Here is a 17059-nt window from a genome sequence, read left to right on the forward strand (position 1 = left end):
GTGGAGAAAAGAGCTAATACTGAAATTATATAGCATTGTCTGTCTGTTGCTTTCCATTGTATAGATTGAAGATCATTCATTTCCCAAAGGATTTTATATAGCATTTGGTCCAAATGTTTGTGTTTATTGCTGAAAACTGTGTTACAAAATGGATGATTCTTTTTACGAGAAACTTGCATGCAGAAAGATTTTAAACAACCCAGAAATCCATATATAATCCATATAAATGTAGACTTTGCAGGTTAATTTGCCTTTTGCAGTTTTTTCCATGTGAATGTTTAAACAGTGCAATCTAGTTATGTACTGTTGTTTAATGCAGAAGATATATATCTATTATTGCTCCATCTGAATTACTCCTTTGATTCACTAAATTTGAATTTGTATGAATTTCTTGCAAGACAAAGTGCATAGATTTTTCTGGCAGAAAACCAGAGATGGATATGACAAAAGGGCAAGAATGTGGTAATAATTTAAAGTTAATTCTTCTGATGTAATAGCTCCAGGATCACAAACAGTTTTTTTTAAACTTAAAATTAACTTAAAAAAAAATAAATTTGGTTTCTGAAGCTCTAAAACAGCAACTCTGTCAACAGAAGAAGTTGGCAGGTTGGTTTGGATTTTTTGACAAAGCCTGTTCCTGAAGTTTATTACCAAAGGGACTTATGAAGACAGAAGTACAGAAGTTATGGAAAGCTATTAGCAGTGAGGAAGGATGAGTTGGGGGAAGAAGTGAGGTGGAGGAAATTTTAATTCTAGAGAGCTTCTTTCTCTGCCCTTGTTTCAGATAATCTGTTGTTTATTTACTGGTAGCCATGGCAGCTTTCTACTGAAGATTGCTGTACTTCAAACCAACAACAAATCACCCCACCACGCCCAAACTCTGGGGTTCTGCAGATAGCAACTAGTCTCCGATATAAGGAAAGACCACTGATAAGCTTAGACAAAGGTAGTTTTTATTAAAAACTGAGGAATGGAGAAAGGATGATGTGTAGTGAGGAGGATAACCATTGTTTCAGCTGCAGTGAAAACAGACTAGCTGGGATATTGCGACAAGTGCAGAAAATCTGTTTGTGCCATGTGTACAAGCTTGAGAAAGTTGGGTAAGAAATAATTTTGCAACTCCCACAAGCTTCAAGTATGAGATTGCACTCCTTCCTCACTCAGGCTTCTTTAGCCTGGGTCTCTTCACAAGTTAATAAACAAGAATTCTCTAGCTTGTCTAAAACCCCCTTCTTCCTGCATTCTGGTCCTAAGGAAGATAATTCTCTTTTCCTTTCTTTTAGTCTTCAAATGTCAAACATAATCATTACATTCTATCTTAGCTTTGAGTAATTTATATCTGAATGAAGTGCCTGTTTGCTGTCTGATAATAAATTTTCTCTGTCATAATAAAAAGGTGGTGTTGAAAGTAACTTCAAAGAAAGGAATGGCCTATTTAATATTCAAACAGACAAAGGATTTCTCTGCAGGAACAATTAAAACTAGATTTTGAAGCATTTGTATTAATTGTTGTTTAATAGATGTTGTTTTAGTGGTTCAGGAAAGTATGTGTGTGCAGACAAAATAAACCTAGAGTTAGTTCTTTTTCTGTGCATTTTACATCAATTATAGATAAGTCTTCTTCCAGTGTCAGTACCAGATGTGAAAAATTAAAGCAATATTCTGAGAATGAAATCAAATATATTAGACAAAAAAAAAAAAAAAAAAAAAAGAATTGTAGGAACTGTCAGTGTCATCCTATTCTGTGCATGTAAAATGTAGCAGAGGGATGTTGAGATTGGAGCGTAGCATCAAAAAGAAATTTATTTTCTCCAAAAAGAGTTGACCCCAGGGGCTGTGCATTACTTCTGCTGGGACAGGTAGATCTGTAGTAGTTGAGTAAATGGAACAACTTTGACCACTCCTAAATTGCACTTCCCTAAAGAAACCAGGTTGTAAAAGAAGGTATGAGACACTCTGTTGTTGGGTTTCCTAGCTGGTATAAAACTCAACTCAACAGCAGGGATGTGTTAATGTGTAGGTTTCCCATCATCTGTTACGGGAATATGTGCTCTACCAGTTTGCCCTTTTCTTTCTTCTGTCTTTTCATCTTCTGTGATACAGGTAGACTCAATTTTCTGTTCCTGCTGAAGTTTCATTCAGTCTCCTTTACTTCTGTCACCCGTATTTGCATGTGAGTGTTCAGGGTTGGTTTGCCAGTAAAGGTGATTATTTTTTATTTGCTGTCAGTTGCTACTCCAAAGTGATTAAAGTCCTGGTTAAAATGCATAGGATTTCCATGAAATAGCTGAAATTGCATTCCTGTATTACGATTGATAAGTTTCTCTCTCTCTGACGGTCTGAAGATGTAGATAAGACTCTGTATATAGGAAAAGGCAATAGCTTATGTTATTATGCTTATCATATATATTTAAAAAGTAGCCAAATTTTGAGACATCAAAGTCTTCCTTCATACTCAAGATTAACTTGCATGCTCCAGGCCTTGTTTTTCCCAGATATATCATTTAGCCTAAGAAAACATACTACTTTTTCCTAGAGACTTTGTCTTACCTTAAATCAGACCTGAATGAAATTCACAATGTTTATCATGAACAATGTAATTTTTTTTTTCTCTAATACCTGTAATTAACTGCAGTTAGCTGTATTACCTAAAAAGGCTTATTATCTGTGCAGGTAGTTTATAATACCACCATGAGCATCTTCTGCTTGGAAAATGAAAACATACTGGATCATGTTGCACTAATTTTTAGCAGGCTTATTTTGGCAAAGGCAAATTATAATCCAAAAGGACATGCAAAATTTCTTGCAGTAAAAAATGATGTCTTGGAGGCATATTGCAAAAAGGAAAAAAAAACCCTCTCTGCTTTACTGTACGCTTGTTAATTAATAGCTTAATAATTTACCTTACATAAACCTTCTCAGAAATAGATGAAAGGAGACACAGAGCAGGTCATCCTGATACCAGCTAAATCAGTAGTTATCAGCCGGGGACTGGAAGTTACTAATTTTTTGTCCTATGCAGTTAGCATTTAATTATAATTGCTCTTTCACTTGTGCCCTACATAATAACAATTCGTAATTCAGGCCAGTAAATGAAAAGATGCTCTCTTTCTGTGGTAATAATACAGCACTTTTTATGAAGAATTCAGTTATTTTTTTGCAAAGTTTATAGGAAAGATACATTTTTTGCAAGTTGCTCGTCACCCAGGCCTTAGCTTCTTTGACTGCTTAGAGTGTGTGTCACAAAACAGGTTAATGTCAAGTAAGGTCTAAAAAGCTGGCATTGGAAAAAGAGACTAGGATTACCAATAGCATGCGAAGAGCTTGCAAAATGGTTATATTGAACCAAAGTTTGTAGAAGCAGCTCCCTAGGATGATGATGGTTCCTGTTTCTCTTCCTCAGCTCTTGCACAGGCAAGCAAGTGGGACTTCTTGGGGTGTTTGTGAGCTCAGTGAGCCCCAAGTACCTAGGAAGAAAGGAGCCTGGCTAGTGCCCTGTGTGGTTTTAGTAGCTGCATCAGTTTTATATTGCTGTGGAGATCGTGGCTGCTCAAGAAAAGCTGGAACAGTATTTCCCAGCCTGGGGGCACTTGCTTTGAAGTAAATGCTGTGTGTGGAGCAGAGGTACCTCAAGGGTTTTTTTTTTTTATATTCCTATCTGTTTGCTGGCAGCTCTTTGTTTCTTAGCACCATCCAAGCTGCCAGCATCCCAGTGCATTCCCACTCCCCTCCTGGCAGATCCAAGAAAAGTATGCTTCCCCTTTCCAAATTTGGGAATCAGGATAAATGGTGCTAAAGTTTGGAGAAAGAAGAAGGGGATGATGTACTGGAGGGAGATAGCCATCTTAAAAAGCCTGTACAAAATGAAAACAAGGGGCAGCTGCGTGTTGAAGTCAGTAATAAAGGAGAGAAATAGGAGTGGAGAAAGGGGTTGCTGGGGGAGCTGTGGCACTTCTGAAGTGAAGCAAAGCAATGATTTCCTTTATAGAGAAAGGAGCCTTATGGGTAAGGATGCTGATTTTTCAGAGCGTAATAATACACCAGAAAGACAGGACAGCTTTGCTGCCAATGCCTTCTAAGATTACAGATGGGATAATCAGTATTACAGTGTTGGTAGTTGGTATTGCAAGGCAATAGACCTTTCTAGTGTCACACCCAGGAAAGTACTTCAGCTGCATTTCTTAATACTTCAGAATGCAGAATACTTCATTCTGTGTTTATTACTACCTGAAGAATTTCGGTAAAAGAAAATCCACTGAAAAGTTCATATAATGAATAGGCTGAGGGACTTAATTTTGTAATGAACAGAAGAACTAAATCTTGCACCATCTGTGCAGGTTTCAGAAAAAGAGTGAAGCATTCAGTAAAGTTCATCAAGTCTCCGACAGCCTTCCTACCTTATTTTGGGTGGTAGGTTTGTTCGTAGCAGACGGGTGTTCACGCATTCTGGTGGTGGCACTTCTATCAGGGTAGGTGGCAGTGGGGTGTGTATCACTCCCAATTCCAGATGAATAATTTGTTGTTCGTTATGGACTTCACTTTGGGTTTGCAATCTGCATAGTTCCTTCATGATCCCATAGCTCAATGGCTTGTAGACTGTAATTTGATCATTTATTTGGTTGTGCGTGATTGATTAATAAAGTATGTGTTTTGTATAAATTATTAAAGCGGTATGGGTGAATAGGAAGAAAAAGGAATCAGTTGGAGCGGTCTGGCAGTGCACATGCATATGGCCAAGGGTGCTCTTTCATGAGGCCTTCCCATGGAGGATCTTTAATAAGAAGGTGGGAATTTTCATACTGATCCATGTAGACAAGTGCATTTTATATTCTTTAGTGATTTACTTTAAAGATAAATTGTTGGTCTTCTAAATATTCTTATGATGCGCCTGTGTGTTCAGTGCCTGTTTCTCTTGCACACCAAGGCAGTGTCAATGAGCTCCAGTCTAATTAATGTGTTTTGTTATGAAGTATTTATCAGATTTGAATTCTCCCTCAGTTGGCGTAATTCAGTCACCCTTTGTTCTTTTGTTATGAGAAATGAAATATGGATCACCTGATTAATCTTTGGTTTGCCCTGCATTGTCAAAAGAATACTGGTACCAACTGATTTACTCAGGGTACCTTATGCTGCGCTTCAAAATGGTTTACAGTATTTTCTCTGAAAAGCTTTTGTATCCGTAATTCATCGGGGTTTTGATACATGGTAGAGTTGCCTCCATGGGATCCAGAAGTTGCTTTTTCTGTACTGCAGAGGAATTCTCTCTAAATTTGGCCAACCTGCAGAGTGGCCCGTTTTGTTTTACTTAAAAGTGTTAGCTGCCAAAATCTGGGTCTGCCGTGATGTCTTGCCACCACTGGTGCAGCATGCAGGGCACCAGGAAAACCAGAAAACCGTTGGACCATCTGTGCTGACAAATGAAGGGCAGAACGGGGGAGATTATAGCCAGATGAGACCACCCTATCGTAGCTTTCCTGCCAATTCTTTGTCATGGGTTTTCAGCAGTAGCAACATGTGTTAAAATTGCTGAATATTTACATTTCCGCTCTGCTCTGATGATTTGGAGTAGTTGTGCAGAACAAAAATTTGGGCTTTTCTTTCGGGGTTTAGCTTTTTGGCGGGTTTTTTTGTTGTTTGTTTTGGAGTTTTTTAAAATAGATAGACCAAGGACAAAGGAATGATAAAACTTTATGTGGAAAGGAAGTTCAGTGAACTTTGAAGGCAAGCCTTTGAATGTTAGGAAAAAGCAGAGTTTTAGTTGCCAGGTTCATACACATTATAATACATTCCTTCATTAAATGGTGTACGTACCTTTCTGTAATTCACACACAAAAAAGCACGTATCTGTCACTGCTGAGGAAAGTAATGCTAAGGTTGTATGGGTGATTCTAAATACAACATCAGCTTCCTTTCAAAGTGATGAACTTTATAATCTAGCTAAAGTTGCCAGCCTTTGCTTCATAACTTGCTTTATCAGCAGCCTTTCTCTGTTCATGACTTTTTCACATTATTAATAAATATACTAAACAGTCTGTTACAGAAATTGAATAGTCACTTGGCCTTTGCCAAGATGAAAACTGACCATTTATTCTGCCTGTCCAGTCTCTTAATCAGGGTTTGATCTATAACAGTAAGTAGCCTCCTCCATATAAAAGTACTTACTGCCTAGTTTTATTTTTTTAAAAATAAATTACTGTGGAAGACTCTAACAGAAGCCTTTTGGCAGTCTGAATCAATTATGTCAGTGTGGTGCCTCTCCTGTCCCCCACTACTGTTTAAGCACTCTTTCATTAAAATGATCAAAAGAGAGGCAGATGCAGCCACAGTGTGAATGCAGGGGATGTGCAACCTCCTGAGCAGCACTGCCGTGCACGGCCAAGGCAGGCACGCTGAACAGTGCTCTGCTAAAGGGTGGGACTCAGAGCTAAGTTTTCAGAAATGACCCTATTTGGGTGTAAAAGATTGGCGTGTGGTTTTTTTTAATAGCAAGTCAGACCCTCCATATTAAGAAATGTCAGAAATCCTGGATATGTGGCATCAGTGTTTGGTGATTTACTTCACCTCAATTATCAATATATCCCCAGAGCTTTTCTTTTAGTACCTCTATTTCTGCAGGCATTTTATTTTGGTAACTGGAGAAGAGAAAAAAAAAAAAAAAAAAAAAAAAAACAAACCAAAAACAACCCCCAAAAAAGGTCCTGACTAGGTGTCTTTGGTTTTTTCCTTTGGGTACAAAGCCACTAGCTTTTCAGCAGTCTCCCTGTCTTCCTTAGTTGCTCCCTGTATTAGCACACAATCAAGTGAATCTGCTGATTATTTTTTTTTACCACTTAAATACTTGGACATACATGATATTTTTTTGTCATTACCTCATTTATTTCTTCTATATCTTATTTGCTGTTAGAAATCTATTTTTCTTAAGTAGTTCCTGAGACACTTCACGTCTTTGTTTTGACTTTAAAATATCTGTAATTAGACTTCTTATTTTATGAAGTCTGATATAAAGCTTCGGTTACAGCTTCATGTTATGGTGTCAATTCTTCACTTAATTCTGGGTGTTGAATTTGCTAGTACTGTGATCTCTGTTATATTTTGAAAGATGGCCAAGGTGAAAGGACCTTACGGGGTCCTAGACTAGAACATAGATTTACAGTGTTCCAGTGAATCCGCTGCAGGGCTGGGTAAGTGCTTTTGCTTTGTGATATTTGGATAAATCTGGGCAGAGTTGCAGCACAGCCTGTAGCAGGCAGGTCTTTCAGCAAATGGGGAATACTTCCTAGCTCCTGTCCGATATTTCAGTGAGGTGAAGGGGATGATATTCTGACATTTACTATCAGAAGTAGATTCTAATAGTGAATCTCTCAGACTATGTAATAATCTTACCCTGTCAAAGGAAAAGGCAAGCAGTCTCATTTTTCAGATAATTTATGGCCAACCTGGCCAAATTGCTCATTATGCTACGGGGAATAATATTCCATTGGTGGAAGAATGGGTATGATTATTTACTGGGTAGTTTTTGTTTCTACTTACTTTTCCTTTCTACTTTTTATGGATAAGTTATATGTAAATGTAGTCAAAATACTTCTGTATGTGATTTGCCTGTAAGGCAAAGCGTGGACAAACATTAAAATATTATCAACGGTAGACATAAATGCAGCAAACAAAAGGAAGTGCTTTTGGAAATATTTTATGTGTGGTTTTATTTATAAAGTACAAGAGTATTTCTTGAAAAATCTCCCTGTCTCTAGGAACGCATTCATCTTCAGTCCTCACCCCCCAAAAATCCAAGCAGCCAAACACTTGTTCAAAACCAATGCAAATGAAACCCTCCTAGCTCAAAGTAAACCTTAACATTGGTCACGTTCATTTTTGACCATGATGTAGAATCACTTGCAGACCATTACCTCAAATATGAGGTCACTTCATTTTGCAGTTTCGAGCTCTCTGAATGTCATTTTTATTGGGTTTGGTATATAACTGTGGTGACGTTATTCAGTGGAAGTATGTCTTTCAGGGATCAGTTACTTCCCAGATTCTCATTATAAATAGTCAACGACACGCAGTGATTTACTCTAGGGAGTGAGGTGGTTCAGTGAAGCCCTTCAAGTATTACGCAGGGGAGCTTTTCCTATGAAGGGCAATTAGCACACAGCATCGATGTTTGTGCCTGAGTTGCATGTGTTTCAGAAAGCAACATGCTTATTAATATGACTAATAACACACACTGTTGGAGTACTGTTGTGGGAAGGCTGAGGGTGTTAAATTCAAGTCTGTAGTTGGTGCTGTCCACTGCATTTCCCCCCGTTAATATTATTTAGAATACAGTTTTATGTTAATTGCTGTCACCATGCTGTCACCGTGGCTTGGGATATTCTGTAAATTCAGAATTCATTGAATGAGAAAGTTTTGTTTCTGCGGGGGTGTTTATCACAGAGATGAAGATAGCATTGTAAAATTGTTTACAGTCTCTTAAAAAAGAGACTTAATTGTATCGCTTCCCAACCTTTTTCCTCTCTGGAGTTCAAACCCAGGGTTTTTTACATATTTACTATGTAACCAGCTGCGCATAGTATCTCTTCCTTCTAGCTTTTTTTCCATTTGTGCTCTAATTTGAGGAAGAATGTCCTAAATCACACACACAATCTATTTGTCTGCTCTTAACCATGATGATTATACTAGAATAGCTTTTATTTGCCCATGAAAAAAGTGTTCTTGCATGACTGATGAGTAAATCATTTTGTTGGAATATTTTCATAGCCTGAAAAAGTGGTTTGGTAAGTGCACTGTAGAAGGAAGGAGAGTGCTCTTCTGTCTTGCCTGTGAAGCCCCTGCTTTGCCATTGTCAGTATTCTGTGTACAAGGCTCTCTGCTGCTTTTGTGAACTGTCAAGTTCTTTGGCTGTTCATGCTTTCAGAACAAAATGACACGCATGTTGTTTGCAGACCATATATGCATGTCAGTTTAAATTCACAACCTTATCTGTGCTGAAGGTATTAGCCTTTTCCAGAATTTTCTTGAACCCTTTTATATTTCATAATACCTAATATAATATCTTCACTATGTTACTCTTACATTAGTCTATAAAATGAATGAATGAAATATTTAATGACCTTGAAAAAAATTGAATGTAGGAAGTTAATTCTTTTGACCTCAACATCAATTTTTGTAATTCTCTATTTATGCTGTTCTGATTTTCTTCTTGCTTTTTCTTTCAATTTCATGTTCCTAGAAAATACATAATTGGAGTTGAAAAGCAATGGGGAACAATTGTCATAAGCAAGAAGCAAAACATAATTGTAATGTCATTGTAATAGAATCCAAGTTATGGTTTAAGAGACTACTTAAGAAACTGGTTCTCTTTGCATAAGATATTGCAGCACAGTTTTCCGTTACCATTTAAGCGAACACAGGATAAATACAGAATATTTATTATATTCTTAAGAGGACATCAGCTCCATCATGTGAATATTGCGTTCTTTCTGCTGTGTCATGATGCTTTATTTGTGCTCATGTCATCATGTCCAATAATGACATATTGGGATAATTTCTTTGCATAATGAAATACAAGATTTCTAAAACTATGTATAAAAGTTACCTTTATCTTCAAAGTTATATGTGAAGAACATACAAATAGTGTTTGAGAATACAGTTACTGAACTCATGAAGGTGTTGCTTCTTTTCCCAGGGCTATTGTTCTTCTGTGTTTGTAACTTGTAACAGTCATTTCTGCCTAAAATGTACAAATGCATCTGGAGCCATTTTTAGAGACAGTTAAAAGCACATTTCTGGCAAAATTTCACTGCAAGTTGGTGAAGCATTAGAACAGGCTTCTCAGGGGGGTGGTGGATTCACCATCCCTGGACGCATTTAAAAAACACGTAGATGTGGTGCTTAGGGACATGGTTTGGTGCTGAACTTGGTGGTGCTGGGTTAGTGGTTGCGCTTAATCTCAAAGGTCTTTTCCAACCTAAATGATTCTAGGATTTAGGTACAGAACATAACAGTGGAATTCTTTGTATATGCTTATCACACAAAAGGTATGCCTTAAAATGAAATGTAAAAACATTCAGACCATAAGGAATATTCATCTCTATTATATAGTTATATATGGAAGATTAGAATGTGAGTGTGTCACAGGGATTTTCCCAAAATCTTATCTCACTGTGCAATTTATATTTTAAATAGGTAGTATTCCATTTCTGGCCACTAATGTGTATTCTGAGATCTTCTTAGCCATAAAGATATGGATGTGCACAAGGGTCAGTAGCCCCACTGAGTGTCAGGTTTGATTTTCTTTCCATTTTGCTTCACATCTATTCCACTCTTGATACACGTCTTCTCAGGATTGCAATTTTTTCACCAGCAACCTCTGTGAAGACTGCAAATGTATTTCCGCAGCATATGAAGGATGAAGTTGTTAGATCAGATCCCAGCCCCCTTGTAGCTACTTACTGCTGCATCTGACTGTGAAGTGGAAGTAGTCCATGCATCTTAATCCTGCTGTCTCATCAGTGGAATTGGTATTCATGTTTAAACATATCTCCTAGGGTGACATGGTGAAATGCCTTCCAGACAGACACCAGAGGGTGTTTCAGGTATCAGTCTACTCTTAAGATCAACAAGAAAGGAACCCTGTCTGATCTGGAGAGAGTTGTTTCAGGTAGGACAGACCAGAGCAGCAGCAGCCCCTTGTCCTCTGCTGAAAGCACCACATCTGCGTGTCTTTTAAATACCTCCAGGGATGGTGACTCAACCATGCCCCTGGGCAGCCTGTTCCGTGCTTGACCATGCTTTCAGGCAAGAAATTTTTCGTAACATCCAATCTAAACCTCCCCTGGTGCAACTTGAGGACATTTCCTTCTACTCTGTCACTTGTTATCCAGGAAGAGAGACCCACCCCCGCCTGCCTACAACCTCCCTTCAGGCAGCTGTAGGGAGCGATAAGGTCTCCCCTCAGCCTCCTTCCCTCCAGGCTAAACACCCCCAGTTCCCTCAGCTGCTCCTCAGCACCATCATTAGAAGTAGAAACCGATATGCATGGCTGTCAAGATGAGTTTTGGAAGTTTCTGCTGTCTTGCATGGACTCAAATACTTTCCTGGTTATGCGATATAACAATGAAGTTTTACTGCAGCTAGCAAAGCTTTGGTGGCAGGCTGTAGCACTTACTGAGCTTGAAAACAAACACAGACTTGTCTAGAGTAAGGTTTTTTGGTGGTTGCAAAAGCTAGTGAAAGGAACAGGCAACAGTCAATAATAAAACCAGAAACGCAGAATCCAATGACTGACTTTATGTGGAGTGATGAACTATTCTTCTGCCACAATGTATGTCAAGTTAAATTTTAGGATTGCCTGATACAAATACTGCAAGACACTATTTGGTAAATTGTCATCAGTTCTGGGGTTTGGGTGAGCGTTCTTGTGGAAATTTAAGGAAGAGGTGTTCTGTTTCTCAGGGGCAGTGAATAACTGAAGCATTGCTGTCGGCAGCTCTGAATGCCTACCACTGCCTGTTTCATGGCAGCTTTCATCCTGAAAAACCAGACAACTCAAGCCCACATGCCTGTCCATTGGCCATTATTTTCCTTTGGCACAGTCCACCCTTCCAGTTACATTACCTCTTTTCAGCCATTCTGCTACACACATCGCATTTCTCACCCCGTGCTCCCTGCTTTCCCAGCCTGTCTGACCTCTGTGCTGTTGGTTAGAGCTGAAGTCTCAGTCTGTGTTCCTGCACGATACGCCACCGGTCTTGCAACGGAGCAAGCACAGGAGCTGCTGCCTCGCACAGGAGCAAGTTACCGCGTTCAGCTAATCTGCAGTAACTTGCTCCTGTGAGAGGCAGCGGCTCCTGGCTCCACCTGCTCCTTTATTTCTCTGCATGCTCCTTTCTGGAAACCTCCTTCCTGCACAGCAGCGCCGGGATCCAGATAGCCTAGAGGGAAACTCCCGACTGGTTTGTGTATGAGCTGCTCAGAAGTTGTGTTTTCAGCTCTGCAGTTTGCATGGCCCTGTTTGATAACCTGAGCGGACTTCCCAGGCAGCCCTTGGAGCCCGAAGGGGTCAGCGTCTGGGGTTCAGATCAAGCTGAAGTGATGTCCTCAAGATATACCTCCCGACAAGATATGGAGGGACTCTGACGGCTGCTTTCTGCCTTCACAAAGCACTACGTAATGGCTGGAGCACTGGTGCGTCGGTGAGCTTGTGAGCTCAGTCTTTCTTAAGGGTATCTTGAAATACTCACCTTCATCTTAACAGACAGCTCTCGGCGACTTACCGGGGACAGACCATGTGTGGAGAAGAGGAACTGGTCAGGTTTCTTGGAGATGTGCTGCCCTCGGAAAGTCCGTAGCCAGGGGTCAGTCTGCTTCCCATGGGCAAAGCCGGTAGGAAGGTGGTGATGGTTCTGGGACTGTCCTGGCCCACAAAGCAAGGTCAGGGAGGGTGAGCTCTGTGATCTATCAGTCTCTACTGCTCTTGTAGCCCTAGGCCGTCAGGCTTCTCAGCCCGGAGCTCTGCCCCAATGCTTTCCAACACAGAGGGCTGCTTTGCCGCTCCTTTATACCTCTCTCATCCCTCACATTCCACATTCCTTGCTGTCTCACGCTGCCTTATTCCAAGTTTTCTTTCACCCAAGCCCTTAATCCTGTCCTGTATTTATTTGCATTTACCCCCTTCACATCACTATTGTCACCGCGTTTTTTGAATCGCTGTCCCTGACCGTGCCCGCTCCTACAGCCAGCTTCCCCCCCGCCTGGCTTCTGCAGCTCGGGCGTGGAAAACACTGGCTACGGTTTACACCAGAGAAAGCCAAATCTGGGGTTCTGAGGGCAGAAAATAGGGAGTTTTGGTGGTCACTGTATAGCAGTGTTTTCTTGGTACTTGAAGGGCTTTAAGACCTTGGCATTATATTTGCAAAAGTCAGATGTGGGTTGTCCTGATACTTTCTGATTTTTTTATGCTGTTCACATGGAACGTAATGGTGCAGCCCTAACAGGCACATCGAGCCAGAAGTCTGCTCACTTGGGTGTATAGGACAGGGGTGCAGGGAATGTAATGGTACATATGAACAGCACATCTTGAAGAACCACTGCTTCTTGGAGCGATGTTTCTTTCCTTCTGCTTCCAGAAAAAAATCGGAATTGTGTTATAATGTATTGAATGGAAGAGATAATGTATTGAATGGCAATCTGAGCTAATGTGATTAGTTGAGGTATCTTTGTATATTGCTACATATTTTCAAGTAAAAGTAAATATATATATTGAAGTGCCAGTAGACATTTACATTTTTGACGATTGTTTCACATAATTTGAATGTGAAATTCAAGATTGTAATTGTGCTGTGAAACTGTCACCACTGTTTCTTGGGCTGGTATTGATTTGGCCAATTACAGGTGATTACACCTAGCTGCTAGCAGGGTTAGGTGTTGAGAACTGCTGATGGTGTTTTGAGAATAGAACTGTTCAAATGTGAAATTAGGTAAGAAATAGAAGACTGACGTTTTAAAAGAGAACACTGGCATTAAAAAATATAGATGTGCTTATAACCAAGCCTGCCTTCCACTGGAAAATCTTCAAAGGCAAAGGGTAATTAGTTGAGAGCATTAGGAGTGAATAGTTGTATCAATTTAGACATGTTGATGTTTATGGTATAAAGTTAATTTTAGGTACTTAAAAATGCAGCCTGATGTTATGATAGAGAACTGCAAGAATGGCTGTGTGTAACCTGAACATTCCGATTGGTGAGGAGCACATCTTCATGATAAGGTGGAGATCAGTTGGGCTGAGTTCCTATGGGTGAGATGGAGACTGGGACATCCTCCTCCCTCTCACCCCTCTCCTCAATGGCACATGTTTTTTCGATACTGCCACTGGTGGCTGTGGAGTGGGGGGTAACACTCCTGGAGTAGCTTGGCTGATCCAGAGCCTCAGCACTGACTCTTGCCCCAGGCTGCTTACCTGTCCAGACTCTGCTGTGTGAGCTGATTCTATGAAATACGGAGATTATGCTGATAAGACCCTAAAGTAAAAGAGCTTATAATAATAATGAGATTCAGAATTTTTTAATTGTTCAGACCATTTAGAGGCAGAAAACCAGAGTATTTCAGAACATTAGATTATCATTATATTGGGATGCTCATTTCAGCCTCATTGAGTACTTTTATCAAAAACTGACTGGTCTTGCATGTTGGTGAAAACATGTTGAACTTCAGAATTCAAGAAGAATGTGAAAACTAGAGAAACAAAGAATGCAACCTTTTATTTAAGCAATGGAGAGTTACAAATAACTTTCTATTCCCTGAAAATTTTGCTACCATTGCACTGAATTAACATTGCCTTTTTGAAATGCCATATAAATACAAATAAAAAAATACAAGTAAAACACTTTTCAGCCAAGGCAGTGAAAGGTGAACAAATAGTAATAAGCCTGTGCTGTGTCAATATCAATCTTATTAAGGAAGCCAATTCTTGCAGTTTGTTTGCAGGTTTTGGGCATACATAAGTGATAGCAAGTTAAACAGTGTAGACTGGATGGCTGTGTGGTCTTTGGAAAGACCTAAAACTATTCTAAAGACTCAGATTTTTAATGGTCCTACATTTCTATCTGGTAAAGAAAACAATGTGAAAAATGACCACATGGGAATAATCACACTGTACGTCTCCTCTTTTTTTAGGTACCTTACTAGAAATGCAGTTAGTGGATTATTTTTTTTTTCCCTTTTTGGCCTTACAATAATTGTGTGCAGTTCTTTTTAAGAATACATTTTTCCTTTAAGGTGCCCCTCATAAATATTGTGACATACCCTGAATTCTTTTTACAGATTCTCTTTTAACCTTTTTTTTGCTAATTGCTTGTGTTTCTTTTCATTTAGAAAACCCTTAAATGTTTTCCAGGTTTGCTTTATAATCCTAGGAGGATGTTTGATCAATATGCTGGCTTTTCCAACTGCAGACGCCCGAGTTCTGAATAAATTTGACTTATTGTGACAGAAAATGAGTGTGATATGGTCAGCATGACTTCCATATACTGCAGAACCATTGCGAAACAGTACTGATCCTCCCGATGGAGTCCGGACTATGGATGGGCCAGGGGAGGAAGGCAGCTGCCTGTCCGTACCGTGACTGAAGTGCTCTGATCCTTACTAGTCTTCCCTTCATTTGGGTATTTCTATAATGCCCAGGAAATTTTTGCAGACCGTATCTAATTACAGAAGGATTTTTTGATGACAATATACTGTTCCACACCACTTCTTACTTAACTGTTTTATATATGTGAATGTTTCGATGTTGTGATTTTGCTGTGTTCCGCCAGTTCCCACTGTTGGTGAACCCGTTTATGGTCATATATATCATATTGTTGTCAGAAATGGAAAGAATCAAAATCATACGAAGATGTGTACATTCTGTGGGGTTAAAACGATTTACTGCCATCTTAGTTTGTTTTGTTTACGAAAACAGGCCTGGCGATGGTGAGAAATGAGTTAAAAATTAAAGCTGGTTTGTATGTAGAAAAAAAATACGTAACTCAGTATGAAATAAAAGTTATATGTATGCTTAAAAACATAAGAAAGAGACACCTTAGTGTCAGTCTTAAGCAGCATGATCCCTACCTTCATACTTATTTCTGGTTATTTAATTTAATTCATATTTGAGGCCATATTACTAAAGGGAATTGGATGTAAAATTGAAGGAAATATAAAACAGCAAATGCTTAATGAAAACTTGGAGCTACTGAACAGTATGATGGGGTTTGAATGTCCCTTTTAATCAAAACAGAAACCCTTTCAAGGGTTTGTCAAAGTTCTCCTCATTATGGGGTGCCTGTACTTCAGTGTGACACTTCTGGAGTCTCTAAACTAGAGGGAATGACCGCTATGCCTGTGCTTAGCCAGAACGTTGTGGTTGTCCAGTCTGAACAGCACAGCGCTCTCCTACCCTTGTTACTGGCCAGAGATGTTCTCGCCTGTCCGTTCACCCTAATGCTCCTCTGGGATTTGGAGTTTGCGTAGCAATAGCATTGACTTGCACGGGATCTGCAGAGCTCAGACTAACCCTTTTCCAGAAGTACCAACAGTCAGTCGCTTGAGTCACCTTACCTGCTGTCCCTCTGGATCTTGGTGGTGGACGCAGCAACTTTATATAAAGAGTTGAAGAGAATAGCAGGCACTAACTGCATCTGGGGTTCTTTTTATTTAGGAAGTCGTTAGACAGTATTGCAGAGATTCTTTGTTATTTTTCTACTTGTGATGTCACTTTTGTATTACTGTGCGTATTTTTATTTGCCCTGGTCTGTTTTAACTGAGGCCTGCTGCTCTGAATGTGTGTTTACTAGACTTTTCTGTTGCTGCCCCTTTGTCTCTAATAGAAGAGGCACGTGCCTGCTGTTCTTCCATGTTACTGAGTGGCAGCCGTCACAAAGAAGCCTGTGAAATGATTTTGTTGAAAAGCTGTTTGTACCATAAACACAAGTTACCGGTGTGCATACATCTTTAATGCACGTCTTGCCTTTTTTGTGGTAGTTCAACTAGAATCAGATTTGCAGAGGTAGCTCTTGCTATTGTGATGAAGCTTGTTACCCTGCTAGGGTTCAGTAACGACTACTGGAGATGCAAAAAAAACCTTATGGATGTAAAGTGATATCTTAAAAGATTTTTTTCATTTTTTTAGGCTACTCACCCAGAATGTTGGTCTTCTTTATGTTGGAAACTTTGACAGACCTTTTGCACAAATTAAGGTACGATTAATAAGCTAGGGGGGGAGGTGGCTATTTAAATTATTTCACTTCTGTATCATTTAAGTCTTGTCTTAGAGAAATCCAAGTTATCAATATAGCTTCAGGAAAAATTATGGGAAATAGTGCTACTTTGGTGATGTTTACCATATTCTGGGTTTTCTTCTAGTTACATCTGTGTGCTTGCCAAAGAAGTTTAGGGTTTTTTATCCTTTTGATTAATTTTTACTCTGGGTTAATTATTGGAAGGAAAATGTTTGGGGTGGTTTTTTTTTTTTTTAGGTTGCCTTGTCAGAGACATTTCAAAACAAAGCCACTTTTGGAACTCG

The 17059-nt window shown here is 39.4% G+C and overlaps 1 protein-coding gene and 1 long non-coding RNA gene across 5 annotated transcripts in view; one reads left to right on the forward strand and one right to left on the reverse strand.

Annotated features, from left to right (window-relative positions):
- Nucleotides 1-17059, reverse strand: part of LOC308064662 — a 604713-nt gene that overhangs the window by 297022 nt on the left and 290632 nt on the right. The window lies entirely within an intron of this gene.
- RNGTT (RNA guanylyltransferase and 5'-phosphatase) overlaps nucleotides 1-17059 on the forward strand; it is a gene marked incomplete at its 5' end in the record, with an annotated part of 189470 nt that overhangs the window by 138602 nt on the left and 33809 nt on the right. For 3 of the 4 annotated variants that reach the window (XM_080389351.1, XM_080389352.1, XM_080389354.1), the window contains one exon: nucleotides 16667-16733. The exons of the other annotated variant lie outside the window; for it this stretch is intronic. In XM_080389351.1, coding sequence (XP_080245477.1) covers nucleotides 16667-16733 — 67 coding nt within the window. The remainder of the gene's footprint in view (nucleotides 1-16666; nucleotides 16734-17059) is intronic. 4 annotated transcript variants of the gene reach the window in all.

This window comes from Falco punctatus (assembly GCF_963210335.1).
Source record: "Falco punctatus genome assembly, chromosome: 5".
Lineage (NCBI taxonomy): Eukaryota > Metazoa > Chordata > Aves > Falconiformes > Falconidae > Falco > Falco punctatus.